The following is a 17,715-nucleotide window of genomic DNA, read 5'->3' as shown; positions in this document are numbered from 1 at the left end:
GAGAACTAAAAGCCATAGAAAAACCAGAGTGTAAGAAACTGGAAATGACACGTGGGACACTTCTTTTAAAACATGAACAAAATGGAACCCCCCTCTCCAGCACATTTCTCTCCCCTCTTCCTCCTGTGCCCACATTCTTGGTGAGCCCATCCATAAGTTGTTCAAACTAGTCAGATCCTCCCGAGAAAAGTCAGACTCGCATCTGTTTGAACAAGAAGACGCACAAGCCCAGGCCATTTTCAAAAGGGATGTCCCTCAACATGGCCCTGTACCAACAGCTGGGCGCCAGGCTGAGCTCCAGATGGAGACACGGGGAGGAGGAGAAAGAGGCTGCCAGGGATTTATACCACCCAGGCTTGTCCCGGTGCCCCCCGCCCCCCAAGGCTGGCCAGTAGCTTCCTGGAAGAACCTGGGAAGCAACAGGGAGGGAGAAAACCCTCAGAGAGGGCGGAATGGCCAAGCGCCCTCCACGACTCTTGCCCTCTCTCGGTCCCTGCTGGTCAGAGCAGCCGGAAGCTTCTGGGCAGCGGGGCTGGGGAAGAAGGGAGGGTGTGTCTGCCCACCAGACACCAGCAGTCTGGACCACGTCTGCTCCAAAGGCCCTTGGTCAGCAGTCAAGAGCCTGACGCCAGGGGCTGCAAGAACAGGGCCCTTCTGCACTCATCGTCCACAGGAAGAGGGGAGACAGCTGCAGAACACACAGGGACCGCCGGGCCGCAGCCCCCACCATTCTGCCCTGGGCAGGACAAGCGGCACGAGCCCCACCACCGTCACCCCCCCCCCACCCAGCCCTGTGCCCAACGTCTTCTTAAAAACAGCTGGCATGAAGTTCACGTGATGAAGCAAGTGCCAGACGTTCTCTGCACTTCTGTCAGTGCTGTTTGCTGTTCTTAATGGAAGTGGGGTATGTCCTAGACTTCCCAGGACAACTCTGGCTGGCCCGTTCGGCAGGGCCACAAAAGCAGCACGCATACAGACCCTACCATGGCAACAGAGGGAAAAGTGCAAGGAGGACTGGGGGCCCAAGGGCCCGAGCTCTACCACACACCCTACACTTCACAGCAAGTCCACTGACCTTCGCAGAAGAGCGAGCACCCCAGGCCCCAGCACGTCTGCATCTGTCTCAGGCTGCCGAACACGTGCACACGCCGACACCCAGCAAGAGCAGCCGCCGAGCTGGACCCCAGCTCAGCACTCCCACCGTCAAGCCCAGCGAGTGCCCACACAGAGAACAATCACGTGCAATGACCTCATACTCCACCATGGCTTTCTTCATACTTTCCACATCAAAGATCATCTTGATGAGGTTCTGCACCGGCTTGGGGAGCCTGGACTTGGTGCCAGGGTTTACCGTCAGCTTCTTGACCGCCTCTTCATCCTGTAGGCAAAAAGACAGTCAGTCAGAGACCCAACTAAGCAACCCAAAGTGGTGGTGGGGTTTGGGCTGCAGATAAAGGACAGAGGATGGAGTGCCACCAGCGCAAAGGCTGAGATCAATCAACAAACCATGGGCGGCGGCTGCCAGAGGAGCATGTGAGTTTGCAGCGGGATCACACACTTCCTGTGCCCCCAAGACTCTTATTCCAGCTGCCACCGCAGCACCCAGCTCCGCAAAGGCTGACCTCCAGCCATCACAATCCCTTAGGCCCTCACTTCCTACCCATCGCTCCCTACCCTGGGGTTGTAGGTGCCCTCCTGGGAATCTACCCAGTGACTATTCGTGCCCACATGGGAAGTGCTAGGCAGCTATGAGGGCAAACCTTGGACTGAGGGTACCCTGGACAAATTCTGTCCCCTTCTCTTGCACTGCCTCACCCCAGGGCCAATTCGATGAACGACTAAGTTCATGAAGCCTTCTCGACAATCCCAAAGGATCAGGCACCTGACAGCATTAAAGCGTAGCCCAGCATTAACCATCCATCTGCTTCTTAACACCCCCCACCTCAGCCGCACTCCCTGGGATTGTAAATCCTAATTAATAGCACAAGACTCGACCCCTGCTATATGGACAATAGCCAGGCTAAGTCAAGACTACCCTGGTCTGGAAATGCCTTAACTCTTGCCACTTTTGAACCCGAGGGCAGGGACTGTGCTCTATCACAGTGTCCTTTGTAACCAGTAGTGTTTGGTGTTTGCTTCTAGTGAAGGTAACTGGCAGTGGGCGTTGACCCTGGGGCCTGCCGGGCTTAGCCAAGCTGCAGAAGGAACGTGTGCTGCGTCAGTGCTCACGGCTGCTGTTCCCAACGGCACAGTGGATCTACTCGTAACAGTGAAACACTGTGTCTGAAATGCATTTTTATCCTTAGCTGGTGATAATGTCACCCGAGGGCAAACTACTCATGTGTCCAAAAACCTTATATTTAAATGCACACATGCTGTGACTCTGTAACTCCACCTCTAATGGTAATAATCAGAGATATATTTATATGTATACCAGCATTGTTATGTCAAATACCTGGAAGTCATCTAAATCCCTAATTGGGGGGGAGGGGCGGGGCGTTGTGTATTGTTTGGTAAATTACAAATTATGGCCACCCCACAGCCTTAAGAAATGGTGCTCTCCTGCAGTTTAGTATAGCAGCCACTGGTTTTGAAATGTGGTCAGTCTAAATGGAGATGTGCTGGAAGGGTTAAAAATACACCAGATTTCAAAGATTTAGTTAAAAAAAGAAAAAGTAAAATATCTCAGTAATTTTGTTGATATGGACCACATGTTGAAATGCTAATATTTTGGATATACCGGGTTAAATACATTACTAGTATTCATGTTATTGTTTCTTTTGCTTTTTAAAATGCAGCTACTAAAATATTTTAAACGGCGTGTAGTGGTTGCGTATTTTGATTGGACAGCATTGCTCCTTGTACATTAAGGCAAAACGCAGGCAGGTGGTCACAACACAGTATGGAAAGAAAGACTCTAACTTTATAGCGGGAAAAAGTACCTGCAAAGTGCAAGAAAACTGGGAAAGGCATATACCATGATTTTAACTGGATTAATTCTGGGCAATTTTTATTTTTTGAGCCTCCGTTTTTCTCAAAATTTTCTCAAACATTTTGAAAATGGGAGAACTGAGGAGGGGGCACTGCTACATCAGACCAGTCTGTCTAACCCTGAAGTCCAAAGTCTCAACCTCAACATTACACGAGAGTAAAACTGTTTTTCATGGCGAGAGCTTATGACACTCTCTATAACTAGAGAATTCTCCCTTTAAGACATGCTAGCCCTCAAAGATGTGGAATTAAAACCTGTACTGAACTACAAGTTTCCTTCCTTCTGGAAACTGAATGTTTTACCCCGACTATAAAGGTAATGGGTTTTCATGTAAGAATAAGGCAAACATTTTGTCAAAACAAATGGCCACAAAAATATCAGCCAAAGACAACTGAAGACTGTCTGGTAATATATATAGAGAGATGTTTTTTTCCATTTGGGACATTACTTTTTCTTTTTGTTAATGGCTTCCTTTCCTGTGCAGACAGGGCACAGATTTTAGTCCCAAATTATTTCCTAAAATCTGTATTATATATATTTGACCCATCTTTTGGAGGAAAAATTAATATAAGACCTGGTCTTATAGTAAAATAAGACTTACATATAACTTATAGTAAAATAAGACCGGGTCTTATATAATATAATGTAATGTAAGACCAGGTCTTATATTACTTTTTGCTCCAAAAGACGCATTAGAGCTGACTGTCCGGCTAGGTCTTATTTTTGGGGAAACAGGGTAGGTACATGAAAAAATGATCAACATCACGAATCATTAGGGAAATACAAATCAAAACCACAATGAAGTATCACCTCACACCTGTTAGAATGGCTATTATCAAAAAGATAAGTGATAACAAGTGTTGGTGAGGATTTGGAGAAAAGGGAACCCGTGAGCATTGGTAGGAACGTAAATTAGTGCAGCAGCCACTATGGAAAACAGTATGGGGAGGTTCCTCAAAATTAGAACTACCTTATATCCCTGCAATTCCACTTCTGGGTCTTGATCTGAAGAAAATGGAAACACTAATTCAAAAAGATATAGACACCCCCATGTTCACTGCAGCATTATATTCAATAGCCAAGACATGGAAACAACGTTAAGTGCCCACTGATGGATGAATGGGTAAAGAAAATGTGATACACATACAGAAATATTATTCAGCCATGAAGAATGAATTCTTGCCATTTTCAACAACATAAACGGACCTTGAGGGCATTATGCTAAGTGAAATAACTCAGAGAAAGACAACTACTGCATACTCTCACTTATACATGGAATCTAAAAAACCCACAAAAACCAAAAGATACCAAGAAAAAAAGCCCTATAACCCTAAAACAAGCCCACAGACACAGCAGAGACTGGTGGTTGCCAAAGGTGGGAAGTAGGGGGTGAGATGGGCAAAACGAGTGAAGCAGCTCGATAAAAACAAACAAAACATCCAGTTATGAAATAAGCAAGCCATGAGGATGTATGTACAGCATGCTGACTAGTTAATAGCACCATATTATATATCTGAAAGTTGTTGAGATCTTAAAAATTTTCATCACAAGAAAACAAATTTCTGTAACTATGTGCGGTGATGGATGTTACTTGACTTAATGTGATGATTTTGCCATATGTACAAATATCGAATGATTACATTGTATACTTATAGTAAAATGGCATGTTATCAATTAGACCTCAATAAAAACGAACAAAACTGTGACCTAGCAGAACATGTCAAGTCATGTGATTCCATCTTGATAATAAACCAGGTCACACTGAGCCATGATGAAACATAGGTTCAGATAAGAAGCCTTATCTGGATTCTATGAATTACTTCCTGTTGGATTTAAGGAGCAACTTCAAAAACTGTTCCTCCTTGAGTCTTAAAAATGCTAATACATCAAGGCTCCCTCTCCTACTTCATGGTGTGGATCTTACTTGTGAAGGGTGCTGGATTTTATTAAATGCCTTTTCTGTGTCTAGTAGGATGATCGTGTGGCTTTTGACCTTTATTCTATTCATATATTACACTGATTGATTTTTGAATGTTAAACCAACCTTGCATTCCTTGAAGAAATCGCCTGCTCAGTTGTGATGTATAGTCCATGTGTGTGGATAGACTCAGTTTGTTAGTATTTTGTATTTATATTCATAAGGATATTGGTCTTTAGTTTTCCTGTGATGTCTTTGTCTGGTTTTGGTATCAGGGTGATACTGGTCTCATAAGAGTCGGGAAGTGTTACTTCTTCTATTTTTTTTGGAAGAGTCTGTGAAGGACTTGCATCATTTTTAAACATTTGGCAACATTCACCAGTGATGCCATCTGATCCACGGCATGTTTTTTAAAGAATATGGTGTCCCTTCCTTTTACTACAACTAGATGGTGTAAGAGCATTAAGTGACTACCTGGCCGTAGTCAATCTCCAGGGGGTAGAACTTCTTGGGATACTTTGTGAAGTTTTCGGAGTGCCAGGCGTTCCCAGTTTTCTCTTCATATAACTTCATAAAGTGCTCAATGGCATCCTCCTTAGACGGCATCTGCTCCAGTTTGTTACCACCAATCACCGTGCCCACGCGACCCCAGGACCTGAATATCCAATACCTATTGGCGGGGGGAGGAACATCAGATATAAATTTGTGGGTCAGCTGGCCCCATTTCAGGATGAGTTTCCCTTCCTTGCCATTCCATTTGGGTGAGAAAAAATTTCAAACAACGCAAAATGATGGTGACTGACACAGAGGAACAAAAGGAATTGATATTACAATTACAATTATTACTTTAAAGTAATTAAAGAATGTCTTTCGAACCGTATTGGCAAATGGACTACAAAAAGTGCCAAAGAACAGCTGAAGTTTGGACTTGGGAATTAAGCTTGAGGAGCAAATCCTGGGGCCTATAGACCTTTACATAAAAACACCTCATTCCGCTCCTCAAAAAAATACAGCAAGTAGTATCATTTGGAAGTCATGTGTTTAAGGAGTTGCAACCATTAATGACATACCCTAAAGATAATAGTTTTTGGTTCGGATCAGAAGGTGAGATGCGATGAAATAGGAGGGGGTGGGACAGTGACATGCAGGGTTAGCCACCTTTAGACCCAGGCTATCATTTGTTTCCATCTCAATTTAGGGTACACATGATGGGTACCCTAATTACTGTGCTGCCTGGCTTTGAGTAAATTAATTTTCCTTAGTGGAAGTAATGGATAAGTTAAATTGTACATCACAGTAAGTATACATATATCAGAAACCCAACTACAAGACTTGTATGCAAAACCAGAGTTCAAAGAAAATTTGGGGCGTCCTGCTATCTTCTTGGTCTGTTGCACAGGGGCATACAGTATCATTCTCTGCTGGGCTTTCTCCCTGGAAATGTTTGGAAGACACCACACAGACCTATCTTGAAAAAAATTTTCTGATCCTAATAGCCCACACTATCCTTTCACTTTAAAAACCAATAAATCTAGGCCATCAGAAAAACGCACATATCTACAATCATCAGTAAAATATCTTTTTTAATGGTGGTGGAAAATGTTTATTCTTATTGCCTGTCATTTACCAGACTGTGCCGCTGTATACTTCTACAAAACTATTCCTTCACCTGCAGTATAATATACATCTAGCTTTGGAAAGGTATATTTTACAAGAAACCATCTTCTGACTTTCAAATCTCTGACAAAAGTAGCTAATAAACAAAATGACAGCTAAAATTTATTTCTTCAGAAATTTTAAGTAGCCAACCAGATACTTGGTAGTCTTTTAGGGTCACCACTGATGCTCACTTTTTAAATGAATGGTTTGGTGAGAAGATGAAGAGATGGAAGAGCCGTCATGACCACGCTCTAAACTGAGGCTAGCTTTGATTTACCAGGTGTTGACTTTAGTGCCCTGGGGCTACCATTATCACAGGGGTTTGCCTTTCAACCAATAAAGCTCTTTGGAAGCCCTGTTGTTCCAAAGGGTAATTGACTTCATGTACTAAAAATGAAAAGGTAGAGTTTAACATATGAAAGTAATTGAAAAAAAAAAAGTGTTTTCACCACTAGAATTCAGTAAGAGTTCCTTCCACACACCTTTCCACCGACTCAGCCAAAAGCAAACCCAAACATCTGGAGTAACTAGGGAGTTTGAAGTAACATTAAAGAGTAAATTCAGTTCTTGCCAAACTATTTGCTTCACGAGTTTAAAAACACGCAAAGGTTATCAGATAACCTATAATCTTCAAGTGGCTACACACGAGTTGGGAGATTATGTGACACAGTAGGAGGAAGGCCTGTCTGGTGGTGATGGTGTCTTCCCTCTCTCACGAATCGCCTTGTTATACCTTGTGTTCTTTTGAGGAGACCGAATGCCCCAGGTACTGGGAAAACATGGGTTTCATGAGGCTGACAGCATGGCACAAACAGGTCTGCACCCTTCACGGAACACAAATCCTTTCTTTGATCACTCCCGTGCAAGAACACACCTGCTTTCTTTGTCATCCTCCAGGAGCTGCAGCTTGTAGTAAGAGTTGGTTCCTTTAACGATGTCCACCAGGCCGAGGGTGGCGCTGAAGACCTTCCCGCCTTTTTCCAGGACGTGTGCAGAGTGTTCCAGACCTGTCACGGGGGGCGAGGGGTAGGGGTCCTACAGTTTCCTCTCCCATAAAGGGGCCAGTGTGCTCGGGGAAGGGAGTCTGCCGGCCCACTGCCCACACCTGCTTGGCTACCCTAACACCACCTTCAGGAAGTTCCCCACCAGACACGTGTGTCCTGAGGACGGGGAGCCTGAGAGGAGACACGAGAGCTAAGGTGGGCCCCACTCCCACACGATTTCCTAATTAGCTGGAGTGAGCGCGGCCCCACTCGGCTCACATTCTCCCACTTTGCTTACCACAGTCGGGATCAACTGCAGCTCCTCCTTTAAGAGTTAACTTCATTCTCTTTTCAGATTTGTTGATTCCTTGGATGGGAACAGAGAAATGTGAGCATTAAATTAAAATAAATTAGAAAGTGGCAGGCAGAAGGCATGGCAAGTGGGTCATGTATTTGCATCATATGTGAGCGTGGCACCTGTGTGCTGCCTCCCACCAGCCCGAAGCACCTGCCATTCTGTGCCCAGGGAAACAAGATGAGAAAATTGGTCTGGGCAGCATTCAACAGACCATTTCAGGGGCACAAGAGGCGAGGCTCTGCACAGGCCAACGCAGCTGCCTGGGACAGGCCGCAGCCTATGGCAGAACGGGGCTGCTGGCGTGCTGGCTCTTGAACCCCAGGGACGGACAGCTCAGGACCTCACCTTCCTCCCTGACTGGGCCCTTGCTCTTCTTGGAGACCACAGCCCCCGACTTTCCTTTTGGGGCCACGACTTCCACAGGCTCCGCCTTCACTTCGGCACCCCAAGGGGACAAGATATGGGCCGAAAGCAATTCCTGAAGGCTCTTGGTTGAGGCGGTGACATCCTGGATGAAATCCTCAGACACAACTCGAATGTTGCTCTCTTTTACTTCTTCCATCTTTTTGTTCATCTTTTCTAACTCCTCTGTTCAAATCAGGAAGAAAAGAAGAACAGCTAAATAAGCTTAAAACTAAAGTCAAATCTCAAATTACTAGAGTCGTATGTACTAAGCACTTCCCAAACCTTCAGCACCCACGGCTCTCCTTTCCTTTCAAATCTAGTGTCCTCAGAGTATTTCAGCAATTGTCTGATCAGCAACACTCCCCTTTCTCAAAGGTACGATGAGTTAGGGCCACCTTCTCCAGATCATTCTACAGAATGAGATGCCAAAAGGCATTCCACAGAAAAGGGCCCTGAAATCAAGTACATGTGGGAAGTGCTATATACTATTTCTCTGGTCTTGGAGACTTAGTATATTGGTCGTCAGCATAATAAACCTGCAAAGAAACCAATTTCCCTTTGTTTAACTGCATTTTCCAAACATACTTAAGCTGTGAACTTTTGTTTTGGCAGCAAACCCACTGACATCTTATGGGAGAGCACTAGGTGCTGAGAGTGGCAGCCTAGTCTTTGGCGGGGAACAGAAGACACGTGCATCTGTACACTACACAACAGGGCGGCAACACAAGGCACCAATCTGGCTTCCCTTCATACAGAACAGAGCGATGCTGCTGACAAGAGGCACGTGTTCTGAGTGCCATCTGTGTGTCACTGTGGTACGCGCTTCACCTCATTTAATCCTCCTCACAACAGCAAGAGACCGAGCGTCCCCTCGGAGTACAGATCCGATTAGACTCACTTCTGGTACTGATGCACAGGGAGGCCTTGGTGACCGTCCCTGTCAACTTCCCCCCGAGTTTCTCGATCGTGGCCTTTACTTCGTCCTTGTTCCGGGACAGCTTCCCAAGAGTCAGGATCTTCATGTTGGACAGAGGCTTATCTGGGATGGGAGAACAGAACCGTGAGGCAGGGCTGATCGCCAGGCAGGGGGAGGGAGGTCAGGGAGCCCAGCGGCAAGCTCCCAGGGCAAAGCCAGAGTAGGCTGCAGGGCCACTGGCCAGCCTCAGCACCCCTTTCCTCAGCTTCTCCTGGGGGAAGTCCATGAAAACAGAAGTAAAAGCCTAGTGGGAACGAAGAGGACATGACAGCACACTGCCACCTAAGAACCTGCAACTGTACTCATCCCGTCATGGAGAGGCTGTATTTGGGGATGAGGGACCCGCAAGGATGGCGGTGGGATGGGAAGCAAAGGGGCTGGTCACGTGAACTCCCCACTACTTTTCTTCTCCTCCTCCTCCTCCCATCTCACATCTAAAAACAAGCTGCAATTTCTTACTCAATACTTGTTCATTAACCCCACTGAACAGATTAGACTTGTCCACAGACAGTTACTCAAAGCTTTGATCACAATGAGCTGAGACAACTGACTCTAGGTCAAGAGAAGAGCCTGGCATTGGAGGTGTCGTGTCCAGCACTGATCCCAGGCCAGAAAGTGCTGGAGCAGGGGTACGCCTTCTGTTTGTGGCTGATGGGAATGGGTGCTGATGACACATTCCTGGAACAACAGATGCTGTAGGGAGGAGTCCTGTAAGCCCTCCCCGTGTCTCTGAGGAAACAAAGGCATGGGGTCTCTTCTCCTGACAGACAAACACAAATTGATCTCATTGTCTTTTCTGGTGTGGAGTATTTCTCACTAATACTGATCAGTAACTTCCTCTGCTGGCGATATATATAGCAGGTCTCTGCATGCGAGAGACCCCAGCATCCCATCAGGCTCAGGATGACTGATGGGTGCACAGCTGCCCAGAGGCAGGAAGCTGAGCCCTGACAGATGCTCGGGGCAGTGGAGCAGGATACACTGAATGCCAGTCGAGGAGAAGGCTGCCTACACCTGGCCTTTCTTTGGAGCCCCCTCCCAACCTCCTGGGGGCACTGGGGCAGGGCTTCCCCACAGGATCAGCAACAGAGAACTCAGAAGGATACCCTGTTCCCCCTAAGAACAGGGCCCCCGCCCACCCCGGCCCGGGAGCTCTACCTGGTGGGGCAGAGGAGTTCACAGCAGCGGGCACAGAGGCTGTGGAGGGCGGTGGTGCTGCCGGCGCTGGGGTGCTGGTCTCGGGGGGGAATATACGATCCTGCTTTTTGACCTTCAATTTCTTGAGGTAAGAGATTTCTCGGAATTCCTAAAGAATTTAAGTTTCAGTTAAGAAACCACTTCTCTCTTGAAATATAACCACCTGATAGAGCAAAGAGAATTTCTCTTAACCAAATTACAGTATCTTTTTACTTCTTACAATAAAGAATAACATAACAAAATGTGAGGCTTCTACTGTGAAATATAGTATTATTGTGGATATAGTACTTCTAGCACTTCTACATTTATAATAAAGCTCATACTGTGGACGCTTTAAGAAAAACATATTCTTTAAAAAAAACATCAGTTGACCATCTGGTCAGGAAGCCACTGCTGGACCCTGACTACCACCTCTGGGCCTCATTCTCGAGTCGTTCCCCTCAACAGTCAATAGGCCTTTCTGGGGTCCCATGCCCATTCCACGACCAAAAGGCCCCCCCCCAAGACTGTACACACTGGGAGACAGATTATTACCCAAAAGGAAATCAGGGCCATTCCTTCGTAGACGGGAACATGGATGCAGAGGGCCCAACCACAGTCAGTACTCAATAAGAAGTCTGCCTGCCGTCAGCACAGTTCATCTTCATCCCAGGTGATTTACAATGGCCTGTGCTCTAAGCGGTCACTCAATAAATGCCAAATACAGTAGACTGCCCCCACCCCCCTCTGCGGTTTTGCTTTCTAAGCTTTCATTTACTCACGGTCAACCTCGGTCCAAAAAGATGAGGACAATTCAAGATTAAACAATTCGTAATTTGCAAATTGCACGCCATTCTGAGTAGTGTGATGAAATTCCTCGCCGTCCCGTCAAGGACGCGAACCATCCCTTTGTGCAGTGTCCCCATGCCGTCTGTGCTACCTGCCCACCAGGCAATGAGCAGCCTACTCAGTTCTCAGGCAGAATGCATGGGATTGCAGTGCCTTTGCTTAAGCAACTCTACTTCAATTGCTACGTACAGGGTTCAGTGCGAGACGATTTCAGACATCCGCTAGGGTATCTCCTGCGGATAAGAGGGGACTACTGTACACGAAATCCAGGGATTACCATGGCTCCTATGCACCCAAGTCTTCATCCAATCACGAAACAGCCCTCCCCTACTATATCCATATTCAGTGAGTACCCATTGGGTAAAAGAGGCAACAGACTGTGCCAACATATGCTGAGCACCTAACCTGTGCCACACATCAGTGAGGTTAAAAATGACCGTTTCGCCCTTGAAAAAGAAATTCAACCTTGACTGAAAGCCAGCCGTAGAAAGGCAAACTTTAGTTCAGGAGCTAAGTTCTAACCCAGAGGCGTGCTAAGGTGATGCAAGACTGGGAACACCGGGAGGGCTCCTTGGAGGCAGTGACCTAAGTCGGGTAGGAGCCGAAAAAGCAGGGGGTTGTCTAGGCAAAGACATTTGACTTACATATCATGGTTTGCTGGGAATCCCAGGAAGTTAGTTCCCTGTTGCTGGGAGTGTAAGGAATGTGTGCACGCGTGTGCGTGTGTGGTGAGACTGGTGACGAGAAAACGGGTGGCAGATAGGCCACAGAAGGCCAACACAGCCAGATCATGGAGGGCTTTAAGTGGGGTGGGGAAGTTTTCCAGCTAAGGAGCTGACCTTGACTCTGTGGGCCAAACCCCTGGGGGGCAGCGGTCACTGCATGAGGTCTGCAAATCCATAAGTTTGCATGGGTAGCAAGCCCGCAGTTGACCTGAAAAAAATGTCTTGCAAATGCAGGTACCCCTTTCAAATGCTCCTTTAAAAACACAGATAGATGCTGTGCAAACTATTTTGTATGAAGTACAAAATAGTTCATATTACCTACTACCTTATTATTTTCTTAATCAAAGATAGAAGGGAAACAAATACCACAAAAGGGTCTGTAACATTTGCATGTGCAGAAAAACTGGGAAAGCACTCCTATAGAAAATGAGGGAAAAAATTACTGTAAGATTTTAAGGATGGAGGAAGTGACAAGGCCAAATTTGTTTTAGAGCAATCACTCAAAAAAAAAAAAAATGGAGAAAAGACTGGAAGGATAGTAATTGTGGTAGTGAACAGAGGAGGCAGCAATTGAATGAACAGGGCAGGAGGGCCAGCAGTGGAATGGAGCTCAGATCTAGATGCCGAGTTTAGCAGTGGCAATGGGACACTCAACTAATAATTACTGAATGCTTATTCCCACATGCCACTGTTCCAAATGCTCACCCCCAGGAGTAAACACAGGGAAAGAGAACTTGATGGAAATCAAACCCCCAATCCTAGTCAGTGGCAGCCACGACTCCACCCCAGGCCGCTGGGTACCAGCTCAAGCTGAGTCTGAGGGCACAGGTGGAGTCCCTCTACCAGCCAGCTGCCCAAAGGCACTGCCAGCCCCCACCAGCACGGTTCCATTACAAAAGAGACCAATGATAGGAAAGACTTAAACTCTGGACCCAGGGTGCACTAAGGCAAGGAAATATCTGTAAGAAGAACTCCATCGTAAAGGCAGGAATTACCCATTTATGCACTAGTACGTCCCTATGCTTAGAACAGTGCCTGGCACAGAGTACGCAGATAAACAGAAATAAAAATAACTCATGGTCTTTGCAGCAAGAGATTTTACACCAATTGGACAAACCTATAACTCCAGTTAGAAATGCGTTGGTTCTACACCTAGTTTGCAAACATATGCAGCCAAAATAATACAATTTTACATTCTGATGATGAGGACCCTCCCCCCTTACCTTTGGGGTCACCCACTCCTTCCGGTTGGGGGTCTGTGTCTTGACCATACACTTGGTCCAGGCAGTGACGTCCCCAGTACAGTAATAAGCATCACTCTTGAAGACCAGCTGGCCAGAGCATTCCTCACAAGGCTGAAGGGCGCCGAACACTATGCCATCAGCTACACGGTCCAAGATCTGAAGCCAGTGAAGAAACACATCAGAGGAGGGCGCGGCTGCAGGGAAGGACGTTACCAATGGGGGCTGAAGCCTCTGCGGACTTTGCTCACTGACACAGAAGCGAGGGCTTGCCCTGAGGCTCTCTAACACCCCCCAGCAGCTGGTTTCCAGTCGGAGCTTAGATTTCCGTACTTTTGATGCCACACATGTTCCTGCAGCTCCCCCTTCCCTCAGTGATTTAGAAATAAAGGGAGAGCCACAGCACCCACCATTTCTGCACAAGCACAGGGTCAACCACTGCTCCAGAGAGAAACGGCAGGGCAAGGCCTGCTGGGGAAGCTGGTCTCATGAGGGAGTTTGGGAGAAGGGAGCACAGTGAGAGCAACTCGGGCCAATGTGGCGTGAATATACAAGGCAAACAGGGCCCACCTGATTCCTCACCAAAATTCTCAACCAAGGGCTAACCAGTGGAAGAAGTCTGCAAGGGCCTGGGAGAGCCAGCCCCTTCCTGCCTCTAGGAAACGGTGACCACGATGGTGATGGCCATGCACCGTAACTATGGAATTGTCACTCCTCCCAATTAATACCAGCAGGTGTTCAATCGGAGGGCCTCCCACAGTCGTGAGGACCATCGCTCCCCGGTCCATGAGGACCATCGCTCCCCGGTCCGTGAGGACCGTCGCTCCCACAGTCGTGAGGACCATCGCTCCCCGGTCCGTGAGGACAGTCACTCGAACGACCTGGCCGCCTCACACGCGCATCTCATTTAACACAAAGGCAGCTCACCGCCGACTCCCCAGAGGGCACTTGCTGCTGATTGAAGATGAGCAGCTCTTTCAGGTCGTTCGTCGAACACACTTTCTTTAGCTTGTCCTTGATGTTCCAAATCAGGTCATTCTGGGCCTATAGATAAGACACAGTTGCTGACAGACTAGCTCTTTTCAAAGAAAGAAACCCGACAAAGGGAGGGGATCCCACCCGGTCTTGCTTCGTCTCCAGCCACATCCTGTGTGTTAGCTGAGCTGCCCTCCAAAGTTGATCTCATTGACAGGGAAATGTGCTCCATCCGTCGCACTCCTGTGGATGTCAAAGTAAACCCCAGTGCGGTCTCCCAGTGAACACTGTGGAAGGTGGGGAAACCACTAAGGGGTGTGGGGAAGGCTGCAGCCCAGGCAGCACGGTCCCTGGAATCAACCCCTCAGAAACCAAGCCCAGGAGACAAAGGAAAGGAGCCTGGAAGCCCCAGGTTTATCAACCCAAAATCTGGTACCTAAGGGAGGTGGGACGTGGCTCTCCACCAATCTGAAAGCGGGCCAGGATCATGCCCAAACACCCCGATTTCCCATGTGTATTATACTCAGTATCACACGGGACCAGATGTAAGCTCTTCTGAAATGGGATTTTAAATCTCTGGTAGTATTTACACAGTGCCTGCTCTTTGTGGGCCATTTTTCATGCCTTTCATTCTCACAATCACCTAGCAAAGATGGCGCTAGCTTCCCCATGTTAGAGTCTCCACCCTTTCTAGGGTAGGGGGCATGTTATTCACACCTCAGCCTCAGACCCCACCTCTGCAAGACAGATGAAAACCCGTCCCTACAGACCCCACGGGGTTGCTCTCAGCACCAAGCGAAGAGGATTTGAACTTGACAACAAAGCTGCATCACACACATTCGTGACAGTTTCCCAGCTTTACTGTAAGGGCTCTCTCAGGAATATCCTCTCCCTGTAGCACCATGTGCTGGGCCACCAGTTAGGAGACCAGGGAGCATGAGGAAAAAGTCTAATGGCAGGTCAGATGAAAGCAGAATTGACGAAGGGGAAGCCAGCAGAAACAGAGGCGCAAGGGTGGGGAGACTGGGAGCTCTTCAGTTTCTGACTTTCTTTTTATCTCTGACGATAAGAGAGAGAACTGGAGAGAGAACACCAAACCCCATGAAGGGCAAATGCAAAGTCCCATCACAGCTCTACTGCAGCCAGATCTGGCGCGTAACAGACACATCTTTCCAAAGGGCAACCACACCAAATTTGTCATTCTTATCAGGCAACTGGAACCAGATTAGAAATCGCTTCTAATTTTCATACCACTGGCAAAAACTGAATACTCACATAAGAGCCAAGCAGATGGCTCATGGAAAATCGTGTTCCCAGAAGAGACTGACTGTTCTCCCCTAGCTCCCCAAATACCTACAGTTTTCTCATTAATAATTTTTACTTTGCTTCAATGCATGTGTAATCAACACAGTGATGAATCTCTCTGACTTAACAGGTAGTTTTCTCGTCTTCCACTATATGTCCTCTATTTTTTTTTTTTTTAAAAACAAGAGATCTTCATTAAAAAAAACATGAAACTTTGTCTCTTCAAGGCACTTGTCTGTGCTAAGAACCTTTGGCCTCCCTGAATTTTATATTCGGTTTCCAATGTTGGCAAGCGACCCTACAGGTCCAGACTGCACAATGGTGCATCGTGTGGCTGAAGCATGAATCGATCTACCGTCTCAGGGAGGCTCAGGGATGGGAAAGATCGCTCAGCTCCTGCCTGAGCCTGGCTGCTGGTCTGGGACCTGGGGCCTAATGTGGGTTCTGCTTCAAATAAGAACTGTTTCTTTGGGAGGAGGGAGGAGGGAAGAAAACCACCATGCTATTTAACAGCTGTCAATCTGGGAATTCTTACAGGTCTAGCTGTGTGGGACGTGCACACCTCCTTGAACTTTTTGTCCAGAATGAGGAAAGAGAACTGAGACAGATGGCGAAAGGAGACACACAGCTCAGGACTCACCTTGAGGGCCTTTTCCAGCTTACTATCCTTGTCCTTTTCTTTTTTAGATTTCTTCTTGACCACTTGGTCCATTCCATCCACCTCATCGCCTTTCCTCTTTCTGAAAGAGAGAAGCAGGATATAAGAGAAAGCAGCAGAGCCACCAAAACTCTGAGACCCAGACTCTGGTGACACAGTATCTGAACGTGATCCAGCTCCTCTCTGCCAGGCCCTGCTCACACCTGCTTTGCACTCAGGCCTCTAGGGAGTTGCCCGCTGCTCAGGCAGTGTTGGCACTGACTTCGTCCACGTCAGAAACATACTCTGCTGCCAAGGAGGGGGCACAGCGGCTGCTCCGGAGCCTTGGAACGAGCCAGTGCAGGGTCCAGGGCTCAGGCTCCAGGTGCCGTGAAAAACTCTATGGATCTCTTGGCACAAGTGAGATGGCCTGCAAGGTTCTAGGAGAGACAATGCCAGAAGTAAGCCTGTAGCTGAGGGGCAGAAAGACACACCAGTGTCAGGGCTGAGCCTTTCAAGCTATAACCCAGGGCTGCTCCTCAGGCCAAGAGGCAGTTCTCAGAAGTGAGGCTGCACTGCCATTTAAAGGCCAAATGAGAAATGACAGTCTGCGCACTGCTCACCAGTCTGCTGCCTCAGCAAACACTGCAGACCAAGCTCAGCAGTGTCATCCCTGACTTGAGGAACGCACTGAGGGTCACCAGCAGCCCTTTAACTAAAACAGGACAGGACAGCCACCGTGGGTAAGACTGCTTCAGCCGTCACACAGACGTGAGTTCAAACCTCGTATTTTCCCTCATCCATAAAAGCAGGGAGAAGCACACCACCCGCCTTATAGGACTGTGCTGATGGTTAAACGACATACCCCACACGACGTGCTGCCCGGCTCACCAAAAGTGCCCCATCCAGTCTGGCGGTTACGGCACACACGCGAGCGTATGCATTCCTACACCTACATTGTGGGCTGCAACGCCCCGAAGGAGTATTTAATCCATGGGCCCGGTTTCCCAGCTTTTGTCTTCATTCCAGAGCCACATGTGCTATGCAATCAGCTATGAACCGAAACAATGCATGACAGCTGCCTGGTGCTACCACAGTCACCCTGATCCTAGCAGGGTACTGCCATCGTCCCAGGATCACGGTGCATACCATGGCCCTGCCATGTCTGCCTCAGCATGTCTGTTACCAGGCTATGCTAGACCGGGGCGAAGGACCAGCAGAGGGGAAGCAGGCAAGAATGAGAAGTGCCTGTGAGCTCATTGACAGGTCTTCCAGTCCTCAATGTTACTCAATGTTAGCACCCTATGAAACCCACACCATTCTCAACTCTAAAACAGGGACAATCTTATCAACTGCTCCCCCCACCCCCACTTAAAAACAGTCATGGTTCTCCCAGCACCATTCTCAGAGAGACCCAGACACAAAGGAACACATCCACACAGGAAGAGGCCGTGGGGACGTGAGAGATGTGGTGGTTGAGCCGGGTGGGAAGGGAGAACACTCAGACAGGGTAGGA

The 17,715-nt window shown here is 47.7% G+C and overlaps 1 protein-coding gene across 1 annotated transcript in view; it reads right to left on the bottom strand.

Moving 5' to 3' along the window:
- PARP1 (poly(ADP-ribose) polymerase 1) overlaps nt 1-17,715 on the bottom strand; it is a 41,388-nt gene that overhangs the window by 9,874 nt on the left and 13,799 nt on the right. The window contains exons 5-14 of the mRNA XM_019730906.2: nt 16,203-16,302; nt 14,210-14,326; nt 13,265-13,441; nt 10,450-10,597; nt 9,214-9,354; nt 8,256-8,498; nt 7,851-7,919; nt 7,444-7,576; nt 5,385-5,580; nt 1,250-1,378 (exon numbers count right to left, since the gene is read on the bottom strand). Coding sequence (XP_019586465.2) covers nt 1,250-1,378; nt 5,385-5,580; nt 7,444-7,576; nt 7,851-7,919; nt 8,256-8,498; nt 9,214-9,354; nt 10,450-10,597; nt 13,265-13,441; nt 14,210-14,326; nt 16,203-16,302 — 1,453 coding nt within the window. The remainder of the gene's footprint in view (nt 1-1,249; nt 1,379-5,384; nt 5,581-7,443; nt 7,577-7,850; nt 7,920-8,255; nt 8,499-9,213; nt 9,355-10,449; nt 10,598-13,264; nt 13,442-14,209; nt 14,327-16,202; nt 16,303-17,715) is intronic.

The sequence above is a fragment of the Rhinolophus sinicus genome, linkage group LG12 (genome assembly GCF_036562045.2).
Source record: "Rhinolophus sinicus isolate RSC01 linkage group LG12, ASM3656204v1, whole genome shotgun sequence".
NCBI classification, from domain to species: domain Eukaryota; kingdom Metazoa; phylum Chordata; class Mammalia; order Chiroptera; family Rhinolophidae; genus Rhinolophus; species Rhinolophus sinicus.
This window is presented reverse-complemented; position numbering and strand designations above follow the sequence as displayed.